Consider the following 14,289-nt stretch of genomic DNA (forward strand, 5'->3'; position numbering starts at 1 on the left):
CTTTTGTGAAAAATGGTTCCTATAACCTTCTGAATAAGTTCCGTCAAAATGCAATAAAGCAAGAACGGTTTCAAACCTAATTAAGGGTTTGTACTGTTAGTGACCACGAGCAAGACTTATGTTAATGTTCGCTGAAGAGTCTCAAGGATATAACCGCGTCACTACAAATTAAATAGGTATACCACCGCCCTTGACCTCCCAAGCTCCTGGGCTTGTCAGGACCGACTCCTGGAAACTCCACACAAGTGTCTTGCACTTAATTCGGATCGTTTGTTTATTACTTACTGAAGAATGAAAGCAACACCCAGATATAAGCAGGCACAAGTCAAACAGAATGCCAGAAAGTAGGGCTGAATAGAACCAGTGCGATTTTATATACCCCGGTAAATCGTACACATGTGCCCTTGTGATTGACTTTGCACAATTCCCACACAAAGCAGCGTCCAATCACAGCACAGGACAAAGCATATGGTTAAACACGTAAACATCAGATCACGAAGTCACATCTACATCCTAATTAACTGCGACAGAATACATTACAAAGTCCGAACATGATTTGTCAATACAGTTGGATTTGGTTGCTACACATTTTAACTTCCAAACGAGCTTTTTTTGTAAACAACTATTGCGGAATTTGCACAAATTATGTCACAATCGCTACAAAATAACTGATTTCATACAAAAGAATTCTTCTGATTACAACTCAATGTTTTGAGAACCGCTTTTTCTTGTAGTGCAATAAGCCCCCCTGTAACAGCAATGTAAGTATAAGCAAAAGCAATGGTGAAACACAAAGGTCTCGTCACTTTACCGCTTAAACTGCAGAGCTTCCTCCATTGAGCCAGGAACAGGTCTTCCTCTAGTTTCAGGCAAAAGCAAGCAGAGAAAACCAACACATATGCTGAATATGCCAATCACTGCGTAGGGAATTGTATGATGAATTTGATTGCCTGAAAAGCAGCGAATTTATATTAAGCTATTCATAAAATTTTCTTAACAGTCTATATAAATACAAAGGTAACATTTACAAATGAAAAATCACTATCAACAAAAATTGTTTGAATTCTTCGTTTTTCTAAGATTAACTGGAGTTGAAGTTGGTAAACTGAACCAAAATGAAATATAACTTAGGTGGTGTCTATTTTACACCACAAGTAAATTCTAATTTTAAATCAAATTGGTATTGTTTAACTATTATACCTAAATATCTTTCAATCTTTGTTCGTGGACCCAAACTTCAAGATACAACATACACTCTAATCTTTTTAAACAGCAAATTTGCGGAGGTACTTGGCTGAATTTGCATTCGCACTTTTTACAAAAATATGGATTCTAATGTCGCAAAGAGGAATTCTTGTCATGCAAACTGTGGTCCGAAAACACAAGGCGACTTTGAAAACAAACTTACCAGCAAATATGAGATATGGCACAAGCATGCTTCCAAGTCTGCAAACCGTCGAACAAGCACCAACTCCCATATGCCTGAGTAGTGTGGGGTAAACTTCGCAGGTGTACATATAAACCAACATGAACAGCCCCGTGATCAGCATCTTGCTAATCATTGCTGACACCAGGGCTGATGTCTCATGAACTAGATTAACCAACAGTAAAAAAAGTTAAAATTACTGTCTAATTGATCAAAAAGTGATTTTGATATTACCCGCTATTGTAATAAATGTAGACATTTACAGAAAGTTAAAATAGGGCTTCTTGAATGGTTGTGGAGTACATTAGAAACATGAGTTCAAACACTAAATCCAGATATCAATGCGTTTTATATGGTGCCATAAAAGTGTTATCTTTGTTGAAATTTTGTGTTACAGACAGAGATTTAGAACAGTAATTAGCTTTCGACATTGCGCTGAAAAATTGGGTTTACCTTTAAATGGACCAAGAAAAAACGAAACAAATCCTACTTACATATGCGTAGCAATGGGACGATTCCATACGTGATTCCACCTAAAGTAAAACACCCAGCCATGCTGGGAATTCTGCCCAGTTTTTCGCAGACGTAAGTCCCCAAAACATACGCTGGGATTTCAACTGCAGCTGAGATGAAACAGTTCACATACAGATTTCCTTCAAAGTCGCTAGTGTTAAGACCAATGGCGTAATAAACAGCTCCTACACACATCCTGCATAAAATAATTCAAGATACTTAGTCTACTTTAAACCTATGTCTCTTGTACGAAACAGAGAAAAATAAATTAAAAGAAATATTTACAACAAGGTATAGGTTGTTCGTCTGTGCTTTTCAATAGTTCAATAGCTGTGCTTTTCAATAGCTTAAGTGTTTGCACTCACCATACCAAACATAGAATAAAAGTTCGATTTCGCATGGCAGCTGTAAGAAATAAGTCCAGATAAGTGAAGCGATTTTCACCTTTTATCTCTTTATCTTTGTCGTTTTCATTTAAAGGTTCCTTGAAACAGTAAAAAAAAAATGCATGTTAATTTAAAATTGCAAACTAAATTCTGAACCCTTTGAGTGTTAGAGATCTATATAATTGTTTCGTTTGGGCGATAACAGTCATTGTGTCCGATGGTTGAATGAAAAGAGTAATTTACAAACTTTTCCATCAGGAACAACGGTTCTCTACTTTTCAATCTAGTGGTTGGGTGAAAATCCAAAAAAACGGTAAGTGCAAACCCAGGTTCCGGCCAATTTGAACCGTTTTAGCGATTTCTGGCCTCCCATTTTTTTTATTACAGTCTACTGCAGTGCCCTTCAACCGGTGTGCACGGTGCACCCGAGAGTGCACCAAAATATGCATGGGGTGCACCAGTACGAAAGGGTATACAAGGGTGCATCACAAACTTTTAATGAACCATTAATATTTTACCTTCAGGATATTTGAAAAAGGGTGTAGGTTTCAATTGATGTATAAATGAACCTTTTATTTTTTTTAAATGTTGATGTCTAACACTTTCAGTCCGGTCGACGTATATCTATTTCAAAAGACGTTTTGCGCACGGTGCAGATTGACGTTAATTTACGTCAAACGGTTTTAATCAAAAATGTTTACATTAACAGTTTTGATTTTAAGTAAACAGGGTACATGAGTTCGTCACAACAACTTTAGGGGTTCACCAGACCAAAAAAGGTTGAAGAGCACTGGTCTATACTGTACCATGAATGAAATTTCCTTCTCAATAGGCATTTTATTGACTTTTGCGATGTGTCTTATCATACGAATCGCTTCATCCTTGTTTTCTTGTCTTAGCAGCCAACGTGGTGATTCTGGAAACAACCTGCAGTTCAAAAAGCACGATGAGCAACGAAATCGAAAAACACGTAGTACAGACTTACCAATAGATTGGAATGTATAATATTCCTGTTAGTCCAAAAACTTTCATGAACCAGCGCCAATCGGGGAGTAGAAAGGCAAAGAGTGGAAGGATCATGTAACCGAGTGAGTAAGCCAAATTCGTTGCCAAGGTAAGGAGTGCTCGGTAATCAGGACCAGTTATTTCCGAAGCTGTATGATTGACATTCTCGATAATAAATTTCTGAAAGTGGGGTGGTAGTGGTCCGCAAATACGTTTGTATTTAAAATGTGTGACCCGCAAGGATTAATCAACCGGGGCGGTTGTGTCAATTTATGGAGTTGGGGGCAATTACCTTTCTAAAGGGGCGATTTCGAAATACCTAATAGTACGAAAATATACAACTGCTAAAGAATACGCAATAGTAATCAGCTATCATATAACTACATTATATTCGTCCTGCAAACAAACACTAGACACAATTGTGTTAAGAGAGGGGGCAGCTTAAACTTGCTCTTATATGAATACACTGTGTTTTTTTAACTCGAGAGCATGGGTTGGGCAATTTCCACAGGGAAACTTCAATATATTTGGCGACTGACCACACCTTTTTAGTACAACGATAACGAGCTTTCATTTAAACTTGTTTCGCTTTCACACATCCTATACCGGCGCTTCGCAAACTGCGAAGTATTTGTAACATTTTATTTGGTCAATTTTGGTTATATATTGAAGTACAGCCTAACTATGAAAAGTGTGAGAGTCATTTCTGCCCAGTAATATCTCTTTGTTCCAAACCCACATGACAAAAGATGCATTAACCTGATGAAATTAAATTTGCATGATGCTGTAGCAATTACATTCGGTTTTGACGGTTACTCGAAACTTTAGCGTTGCTGAGTAAATCAAATTGCCCACTTCTCAAGAGACAAGAACTTTCATACAAAATCATAACCTTATAGGGAGCGATCCGCAAAAGAGCCACAAAGGGGGCGATTTCGCAAAAAAAGGTTGAAGACAACTGCGCTAAACTATTTAAGGGCAATATTTGCAAGCGATCCCAAATCTTAGCCGATTAATATACTTAGTCCTAATGCTGCATCCCAAAAAGGTCACACGTCCCTGTCTTATGGATCAAAAAACAAGATCAAGTATTATATTTTTTTAAGTAAAATTATTCTTACCCATCAGAACAGCAACCTGGTAGTTGATTAAACTTGACACTCCCATAATAAACATCATTACTGCATACATTTCGACATTTACAGAAAATCCAGCTAAAAAAATGCTTACGAATTGTAGAAGAGTTGCCCAAAGAAATAACGGCCTTCGGCCAAATCTAAAAAAAATACCCTAATGAGCGTGTGAAGTTTGTAAAATTCTGGAAACTGTTAAGGTTATCGCATAACTTTTTGTTTTGTAAGGCAGTTGTTTCTAACCCTTTTAGGCAGCAACCGTTGGGCAAAGTAAATTCTTGTTCGGGTCACTCTAAAATAAATTAACTTTACTGCGATTACTTTAATTGCGTATTTTTATCTTGATCGACTGCAGACATATTTTCAAGTTTGCCAAATGACCAAATAAGTGTTTAGGCCATGCTTGTCTGAAGGAAGCTCACCTGTCGGATAAAACACCAGACGAAATAGATCCAAAAAGAATACCACAGAGATACACACTCGTGATGGCAGGTTTTATCCAAGCTTTGTCGCACACCAGTTTCCACTGCAAATACGATAAACATGCAAGAAAGTAAATGTGGGAAAAACATGTTGTTAATGCCAAGTTTCAAAATTCGTGAAAGTCTTTTTTTGGAACTCGTTCCCGAGGACGAATCACGATCAAGATTTTTTTATGTTTGTATGTGGGGCAGGCGCGTCGGACCATTTGGCCAAGTTTTTGCCCCGTGACAGGCTTATTGATGACAACTCTTCAGACTTACGTAAAAGTTTAGAAGGCCTATTTAAAATTGGCAACAAAAAGAACTATGTTAATTTGCAAACGAAACCTTGCTTTAAACAGAATTCCTCAAAACAGCTAATTTTAAACAAACAAACCTCTGTCGTCACGGTTCTTTTATCTGTTCGAAACATCCATCCTCCATCACACAAACTAGTGGTTAAATTCCCTTCTGTCCGGTTTGTCACTTGAAGACTTGACCATAAAAGTTATTATCAATACAGAAAAACACATAGGCTACTAAGCATATTTTTTACAAAAGTTTATGCATACAAGTTCAGTGACTTATTGGAAATTTATTTTAGAATCTGCAGTATGCTAAGTACTAAGCTTACCTCTTGCAAACATCTGGTTGCACTTTGCTGTTATCGACATCGATTGTGATCATGGACCGATTTAAGTTTGACAACGAATTGTTCTGTAATGCAAAACACAAAATCGATTCCTTTATATTTGTGAAGCTGAATAAAACAGTTTACCCCAAGGTCTGTGTTGATCAGCGAGTCATTGCAAAAGTAAGGTGGAGTTTCTTGAGTAAAAACGGTTATCAAGGTTGATATTCCGTTAGGAACAGTGCAAAGACATAAAAGCATACATATTCGACGTTGGTAAGTGCCGAAAGTGTCCAGGACAGACTTATGCTTTCGGCTCGTTGAACTGTCATCCATAACTGTTTAGTGTATGACTCTTGCTGCTTAGTAGGAAGATTAACAACCACAAAACATAACGGTCAGTTAACCGAGGTAATACGCTACATAATGTTTTAAACAGTGGAAAAGAATGCAGTATAACAGGTAGCCAACAGGAAGCAGTTGTTATACAACCACATTACCACAACATGGTTTGATGTATAACCTTGTATTAATACGAATTACGAGATATTGAATAAAATATCTCCAAATTATTAGGCGAAGATCTGGATGAAACAATCCTGTTAAACCGAGGTGTTTTCTTAGAAAAAACACCTCGAGATAAAAAGCGCAATTTTGTTTCTTTACAAATCCGACAGTTTTATAAGTTCACGAAAACTGATAGACACAGCAGGCTAGTTTTAGGGACTTCTATTCTTTTTAATAGGGTTTACTTAGGTTTAAAGGCACAAAAAAATCATCCAATTGCTTTCATCTCATGCCAAAAATTTGGTTTGCACAGAAAACAGTTGAAACGTAAACTTTTGAGTTCCCCTGGGAAAGAATTCAGAGAACTAATGTAGGTTAGACTAATAGATGTTGAATTCCGAACATTATAGAAGTGTTTTTGAAAATAATTTCCGAAAACAGATTTTACCCACGAATTCCGGGCGTCTCCGGGAAACGTCAAGCGTGTGGAAACCCTAACAGAATATGCATGTTATTGGTTCATGTATTTTCATTTTTCCTTAGTGCCGCTAAAATGCCACTTTATTGGTCAAAGTCTGCAAATGATAAGTTTGATTTGATACAACTTTAAATTGTAAATTGTTGGCATGCGAATTAAGTCAACTCTAATTTGGCATAACAAGTAAATGTCAAAAATTGTCCATTCTAAACCATTCTATTTCTCCTAGAGCAGGGGTGCACAACCTGCGGCCTTAAGGCCGCATGTGGCCGTATAGACGATTTTGTGCGGCCTTGGACATGTTTATTAAAATATATGCACTGGCGGCCGTGACGTAAAAAAAACTCTTTTGCTAAATATTTTGACTTTCAAACTGCATTAAATAGATTTTGTAAGACCGTAAGAATATTACCAGCCTATAGTAACCCTGTGCATCACACTTTATATACGCCTATTGTGTAATTGGCGGCCGTTGGTGAAATAAGGATCTGCGATGCGGCCGTCTTAGCAAAAAGGTTGTGTACCCCTGTCCTAGAGTCTAGTCTAGGACCTAGACTGATGTAACCATTCCAAGTTCGACCTATATAATTTTGGTTATATATGCGCTTCTTTTACATGCGAATAGATCAAATGTCTGAAAACACGTGCTTGATATATTAAGCGAAATATGTGAGTAGAAACGAACACCAACTAACTACCTAAACATCTTTATGTCCCAGCATGTGCCTTGAACAGACAGTAAGAAAAACAGCCGACTGAAAAGTTACAACGTTTTGCAACAAATACAAGGAATTTAACGCCTTAAAATATTATTAAACTAAAATACGTCAATTACTATCTCTCAGGGTTTTTGGCTGATCAGTAAGTTTCGTGACAATACACAACAACATCTATCCTACAACATCGCATCGCCGTTAGATTTTTCTTTCTAAAACCATGGTTTGTGTTGGCGACAAAACATCCATTTACACAAAAAGCGAAAGAAATGCTGTTTTTTTCCTGGAAAATGGATGCGAAATCCGTTTTGCGAAACCGTACGGAGTAATGCGAAACCATACGGAAATATTATCAGCTCTATAATTAACAGTATAGCCTGTTTGTACAACCGTTCTGTGTTTTGTATGAAGTTGCAACAAATGCACTAGGTCGGAGATGTTTCAGTTAGGATAAAAAAAATAGCCACCCAAACCTCTCCAATCAAATTTTTTAGTTGGTTCGGTTTAGTAGGCTACAGTTAAAATATGAACGGAATCAGCATACCTAACTGATACTATGACGACTTAAACACACAAAGTATGGGAGTTTTGGGGAAATGAAAATATCGTGTAGGTATGGCCTGTGCTATTTTGCGAACAACCAGCATAGACTACATTTGTTGAATTCGTTGCCTTAAAGTCTATTCATATCTGTAGAAGAAAGACATCCATCAACACGTACATTATTTAAGTATCATAGGCAAAGCACGATCAGGTCCGATAGTATACGGTGGCACGACCTTAAAAATACTCTAACCGGCTATTTTTGGCCTGTAAGTCGCTATCTTTTTTTAGTAAAGTATAGCTCTGCCGTTTGACATAGTGACACAATTAGCTACAACGTTTCGACTTCTTTTATGTAGTCACAAGAGCAAATTTGCAAAGATTACTGCAATTAACATCACGTTAAATGAGTTTCTCTGTATTTTACCTTACTCCACCGTCCAACCACAGCAAACATCAGCACAAACTTAAATAGAAATACTTCATCCGATTACAGTTGACTACAGGGGCGTATTCATAAATTTTGAAAAAAGCATTTTAATTTGGATACCTCCATAATTATGCCATTCATTCTGCTTTGGGAAATTTCCCTTAAAAGTGTACTAGTTATTTATTATCATAGTTTCCCGCGCTCTTAGGTGCATTGGGCAGCAAGATTGTTCCACTTTTTTTGTATTTTGCGATAGCCTCTATCTCCTTCATGTTTAACCCTCTCATTTCCAGTTCTTTGCGGAAAGTCTCCCTCCAGGCAAGCTTTGGCCTTCCTCTTTTTCTTTTCCCTTGCGGTGTCCAGCTCATAGCGATTTTCAGAGCCAGTTCGCCTGACATGCGCAACACATGTGTAACGGACAGTAACGCTCACCAATAGCAAAAACTTTTTCCGCCGTTGGAACCTTTGCGCCATACGTCCATTGTTACGACATAACTGCCAACCTTGTGTGTGTCCTACTTCCACAGTTTCCTTTGATGACATCCGTGTAGTGTGGTTAGTCTTTCAGCAGTATCTAAGTTGTGCTGTATGTATTAAATTTCGCTGTATTTGATAAGTTTATGTTATATAAGTTAGATTGTTTGGACTGTTTGTTAGCTGTGACGTTTTTTGGTTCTATTGGGTTTAGGTGGTGAAAAATCCGTTTTAAATCACTGAACAATAAATGAGTGCATCTGAAACCGACTATCTTATTCTGCCAGTCAAGAGACTGTAAGGTAGAATTGGCGAGAAGGCTTGAATTCTACAACATATCCCGCAAGTCTTTTGTAATGTGGTCCTTATATGTAATACTAAGTGTACTAAGCCGCACGTAAATACTCAATTAACACGTAAAACGGTAAGTAGTTGTTTCGCTGCCTATATGGTGTCCTAAATCAAAACGAGGGGTCAGGGTGCTTTGTCCAGAAAAGCATCCCCCCCAAAAAAAAGTGATATTACGCGACCCCAATTGGGGTCGTTTTCGATTTGTTACATAACTTTCAAAAAATTTGCTGAATCATTGTGAGGATCACTCTGCAAACGCGGGATCATTTCGCAAACTAGGGAAACATTCCGCGGCCGAGGGAGACTTCCCGCGCTATCGCTATCGCTGAATGTCAGGAAATTGCTGAATTATTTTAGGCAGGAACATTTTTTTATTCAACTACTATTATAAAACATCACTCCAACCGTAATAGTACTAACTGTCAGCAATTTTACACGATATTCAGCAGTTTCCGCAACGTTCCGCCATCTCCCGCGATTCAGCGTTTTAGTCTCATCCATGTACAGTTGCTGACAAAATGAGACAATACAACGATGATAGAATTACCATATTAAATAACTGTGTACACGAAACATTGTTTTAGAATTTAGATCCTCTAAAAGTGAGAGAAGCGGTAATTTAAAGTAAGTTGATTTCACACAAATGCATTCATCTGATTACAACTCAATGTTTTGAGAACCCCCTTTTCTTGTAGTGCAATAAGCCGCCCTGTAAGCAAACATTGAAAGCAATTTAAGTATAAGCAAAAGCAGTGGTGAAACACAAAGGCCTCGTCACTTTACCGCTTAAACTGCAGAGCTTCCTCCATTGTGCCAGGAACAGGCCTTCCTCTAGTTTCAGGCAAAAGCAAGCAGAGAAAACCAACAAAGATGCTGAATATGCCAATCACTGCATAGGGAATTGTGTGATGTATTTGATTGCCTGAAAAGCATATAATTTTCTTTAAATTGTCGGTAAGAAATACAAATTTCGAAACTGAACTAAAATCAAAAGGGTGGTAACAATTTTTCACCACAACTAAATTCTAATTCATTTTAAATCAAATTGGAATTGTTTGGCTATTATCGAAATCCAAATATCTTCCAATCTTTGTTCGTGGTCATTTGTATTTTCCCAAAATTTTACACTCCAAGTCTAATCCAAATTCTTTTCAAATGCCAAAGTTGCGGAAGTGCTTGTCTAAACTTGCATTCGCCTTTTTTTGCAAAACTAAAAGTTCAAATATCGTATGGAGCGATTCTTGACATGCAAACTGTGGTCCGACAACATAAGGTGACATTTTGAATGAGAAACAAAAAACTTACCAGCAAATATGAGATATGGCACAAGCATACTTCCAAGTCTGCAAACCGTCGAACAAGCACCAACTCCCATATGCCTGAGTAGTGTGGGGTAAACTTCACAGGTGTACATGTAAACCAACATGAACAGCCCCGTGATCAGCAACTTGCTAATCATTGCTGACACCAGTGCTAGTGTCGCATGAACTAGATCAACCAACAGTAACAAAAATTCAGTTAAAATTACTGTCTAATTGATCAAAAGTGATTTGATATTATCTACTATTATAATAAATGTAGACATTTGCGGAAGTTGGTTCATGAATTGTTGTGGAGTACATTAGAAACAGGATTTCAAACACTATCCATTTATCCAAGTGTTATAAATACTGTCATAAAAATGTGTTCATTGAGTCTTTGTGGATATTGTGTTACATACAGGGATTTACTATGAACAGTAAGCTGAATTAGCTCTCAACATGGTGCCGAAAAAGGGGGTTTACCTTTAAATGGACCAAGACAAAACGAAACAAATCCTACTTACATATCCGTAGCAATGGGACGATTCCATACGTGATTCCACCTAAAGTAAAACACCCAGCCATGCTGGGAATCCTGCCCAGTTTTTCGCAGATGTATGTCCCCAAAACATACGCTGGGATTTCAACTGCAGCTGAGATAAAACAGTTCACATACAGATTTCCTTCCAAGTCGCTAGTGTTGAGACCAATGGCGTAATAAACAGCTCCTACACACATCCTGCGTAAAATAGTTTAAGATACTTAGTCTACTTTAAACCTATATCAATGTGTCTTGTACGAATCAGAGAAAAATGAATTGAACGAAATATTTACAACAAGGTATAGGTTGTTCATCTGTGCTTCTTAATAGCACAAAGTTAAGTGTTTGTACTCACCATGCTAAACATAGAATAAAAGTTCGATTTCGCATGGCAGCTGTACGAAATAAGTCCAGATAAGTGAAGTGATTTTCACCTTTTATCTCTTTATCTTTGTCGTTTTCATTTAAAGGTTCCTTGAAACAGTACAAATGTAAAAATGCATGTTAATTTAAAATTGCAAACTAAATCTGAACACTAAAGTGTTAGGATCTATATAATTGTTTAGTTTGACCAATAACAGTCATTTTGTCTGATCGTTGTATTAAAAGAATACTTTACACACTTTTCCATCCGGAAAACGGTTCTCTAATTTCAATCTTTTCAAAAGTGGATCAGTAAAAACGGTAAGTGCAAACCGCAGTTCCAGCCAATTTGGACCGGGATATGATCGCGGTTTAGCAATTTCTCGCCTCCCGTTTTTTTATTACAGTCTACTCTACCATGAATGAAATTTCCTTCTCAATAGGTATTTTATTGACTTTTGCGATGTGTCTTATCATACGAATCGCTTCATCTTTGTTTTCTTGTCTTAGCAGCCAACGTGGTGATTCTGGAAACAACCTGTAGTTCAAAAACACGATAAGCAACGAAATCGAAAAAACGTAGTACAGACTTACCAATAGATTGGAATGTATAATATTCCTGTTAGTCCAAAAACTTTCATGAACCAGCGCCAATCGGGGAGTAGAAAGGCAAAGAGTGGAAGGATCATGTAACCGAGTGAGTAAGCCAAATTCGTTGCCAAGGTAAGGAGTGCTCGGTAATCAGGACCAGTTATTTCCGAAGCTGATAAGTATGATTGACATTCTCGAATAACAAATTTTTTTAAGAAGGGGTGTGCAACCGCGGGCCATTGAATAAAAGTTGTTCCGCTAATTAAACCAATATTTGCACACCCCTGTCTTAATGACCAAAGAAAATGAACAAGTATTAGGCGTTAATGTAGCGGTGGATGCAACTTGTTTCATGTTGTGTTAACAAGATCTTACGTGTAGTGTCGGATCTTGTAAACAAAAGGAAAAAATTACAACCGTTAAAGCAATGTGTAATCCTTGTAGTCTTATATAAAAGCTGTTGAAACTTGCAAAAAACTTCTTTAATATTGACCTAAATGAAGTTATAAATAACAGCAAGAATTTTATGCTAATTTTGGCTAAAAGTAAAACTCGTTCCTACCCATTAGAACAGCAACCTGGTAGTTGATTAAACCCGAAACTCCCATAATAAACATCATTGCTGCGTACATTTCGACATTTACAGAAAAGCCAGCTAAAAAAATGCTCACGAATTGTACAAGAGTTGCCCATAGAAATAATGGTCTTCGGCCAAATCTAAAAAATAGGATTACGAGTGTCTTTGCCGATGGCTGGAGACCAATTATTCCTAAACTGTTTAGGTTGCAACACATGTACGTTCAAAAGTTACTGAATCATAAGAACACATGGTACAATAAAGTAACACCGGTCAATGCCATATACAAACAAGATGTGATTTTGATGGAAACGAAACGTTATGCTTGCAAAGCTACATGTTTTATTATGTTTTCTTAGCCAAATCATTATGCCAAAATGATGATTTAAAAGCACGTGACCACTACACATATGAACAATTTCCTTCTGGTTTGTGAAATAATGATTATTACAAATGCATCACCCAAAATTACATTACTTGCGTAGTTTATTTTCGTTAATCGCAGTTTTTTTCTACTGGGCCGATTGCCGAAGCGTCTCACTTGAGTTTATGTTTGTCTTATGCAAAGTTTACCTGTCGGATAAAATACCAGACGGAACAGATCCGAAAAGAAGTCCACAAAGATACACACTTGTGATGACAGGTTTTATCCAAGCTTTGTCGCACACCAGTTTCCACTGCAATTGCAAAAAGCATGTAAACGGCCATATGTTAAAATGGCGACAAAAATGGGAAGACGTGGCGGTCTTATTGATTACCACCCTTTAAACTTAACCAAACATCAGTGGAAGGCTTGCATAAAAATTGTTTCAATTTGCAAAAGAAACTTACATTGATGTTATTTTCTCCAAACAAGCAAGGAAACAAACAAACAAACAAACCTCTGTCGTCACTGTTCTTTTATCTGTTCGAAACATCCATCCTCCATCACACAAACTAGTGGTTAAATTCCCTTCTGTCCGGTTTGTCACTTGAAGACTTGACCTTAAAGTTATCAATAGAGGAAAAACGATATATATGTTTTTTTTCCAAAAACGTTTTTGCATACAAGTTGTATGACACAAAGTTCATTTAAGAATCTACAATTATTATTACCGGTGGCAAACATCAAGTTGTTCCATTTTGTTATCGACATCGATTGTGATTATGGACCGACTTAAGTTTGACAACGAGTTGTTCTGTAATGCAAAACACAAAATCGATTCCTTTACTTTGTGAAGCTGAATAAAACAGTTTACCCCAAGGTCTATGTTGATCAGCGAATCATTGCAAAAGTAAGGTGGAGTTTCTTGGGTAAAAACGGTCATCAAGGTTGATATTCCGTTAGGAACAGTGCAAAGACATAAAAGCAAACATATTCGACGTTGGTAAGTGCCGAAAGTGTCCAGGACAGACTTATGCTTTCGGCTCGTTGAACTGTCATCCATAACTGTTTAGTGTATGACTCTTGCTGCTTAGTAGGAAGATTAACAACCACAAAACATAACGGTCAGTTATCCGAGGTAATACGCTACATAATGTTTTAAACAGTGGAAAAGAATGCAGTATAACAGGTAGCCAACAGGAAGAAGTTGTTATACAACTACATTACCACAACATGGTTTAATGTATAAACTTATATTAAAAAGAATTACGAGATATTGAATAAAAAATCTCCAAATTATCAGGCGAAGATCTGGATGAAACAATCCTGTTAAACCGAGGCGTTTTCTTAGAAAAAACACCTCGAGATAAAAAGCGCAATTTTGTTTCTTTACAAATCCGACAGTTTTACAAGTTCACGAAAACCGATAGACACAGGCTAGTTTTAGGAAATTCTGTTCTTTTTAATAGGGCTTACTTAGCTTTAAAGGCACAAAAAA

At 37.2% G+C, this 14,289-nt stretch overlaps 2 protein-coding genes across 2 annotated transcripts; both read right to left on the reverse strand.

The window, feature by feature from the left end:
• Positions 1-511: 511 nt before the first annotated feature.
• On the reverse strand, positions 512-5,977 carry LOC145229388 (organic cation/carnitine transporter 2-like). The gene is made up of 12 exons (XM_080094718.1): positions 5,703-5,977; positions 5,559-5,641; positions 5,322-5,418; positions 4,886-4,989; positions 4,452-4,606; positions 3,311-3,479; positions 3,132-3,252; positions 2,305-2,423; positions 1,921-2,135; positions 1,409-1,591; positions 812-950; positions 512-748 (listed from the first exon to the last, which is right to left on the reverse strand). Exons 1-12 carry the CDS (start codon positions 5,889-5,891, stop codon positions 697-699), a joined length of 1,626 nt encoding a protein of 541 aa, XP_079950844.1. The 5' UTR covers positions 5,892-5,977; the 3' UTR covers positions 512-696.
• Positions 5,978-9,689: 3,712 nt separating this feature from the next.
• LOC145230663 (organic cation/carnitine transporter 2-like) lies at positions 9,690-13,869 on the reverse strand. The gene is made up of 12 exons (XM_080096156.1): positions 13,666-13,869; positions 13,523-13,605; positions 13,309-13,411; positions 13,001-13,104; positions 12,413-12,567; positions 11,854-12,022; positions 11,677-11,797; positions 11,252-11,370; positions 10,880-11,094; positions 10,360-10,542; positions 9,838-9,976; positions 9,690-9,763 (listed from the first exon to the last, which is right to left on the reverse strand). Exons 1-12 carry the CDS (start codon positions 13,852-13,854, stop codon positions 9,712-9,714), a joined length of 1,632 nt encoding a protein of 543 aa, XP_079952282.1. The 5' UTR covers positions 13,855-13,869; the 3' UTR covers positions 9,690-9,711.
• Between the last annotated feature and the right edge of the window lie 420 nt (positions 13,870-14,289).

This window comes from Phallusia mammillata, chromosome 5 (genome assembly GCF_965637545.1).
Source record: "Phallusia mammillata chromosome 5, kaPhaMamm4.hap1.1, whole genome shotgun sequence".
In the NCBI taxonomy this organism is placed as follows: domain Eukaryota; kingdom Metazoa; phylum Chordata; class Ascidiacea; order Phlebobranchia; family Ascidiidae; genus Phallusia; species Phallusia mammillata.

Coding starts and splice junctions, on each gene's coding strand:
- LOC145229388 (XM_080094718.1), bottom strand. CDS start 5,891: ATGGATGACAGTTCAACGAGCCGAAAGCATAAGTCTGTCCTGGACACT. Junction 5,419..5,558: donor CAACCAGATGTTTGCAAGAG/GTAAGCTTAGTA, acceptor TTTATGGTCAAG/TCTTCAAGTGACAAACCGGA. Junction 4,607..4,885: donor TCTGGTGTTTTATCCGACAG/GTGAGCTTCCTT, acceptor TATTTTTTTTAG/ATTTGGCCGAAGGCCGTTAT.
- LOC145230663 (XM_080096156.1), bottom strand. CDS start 13,854: ATGGATGACAGTTCAACGAGCCGAAAGCATAAGTCTGTCCTGGACACT. Junction 12,568..13,000: donor TCTGGTATTTTATCCGACAG/GTAAACTTTGCA, acceptor CCTATTTTTTAG/ATTTGGCCGAAGACCATTAT. Junction 11,798..11,853: donor TTATACATTCCAATCTATTG/GTAAGTCTGTAC, acceptor TTTGAACTACAG/GTTGTTTCCAGAATCACCAC.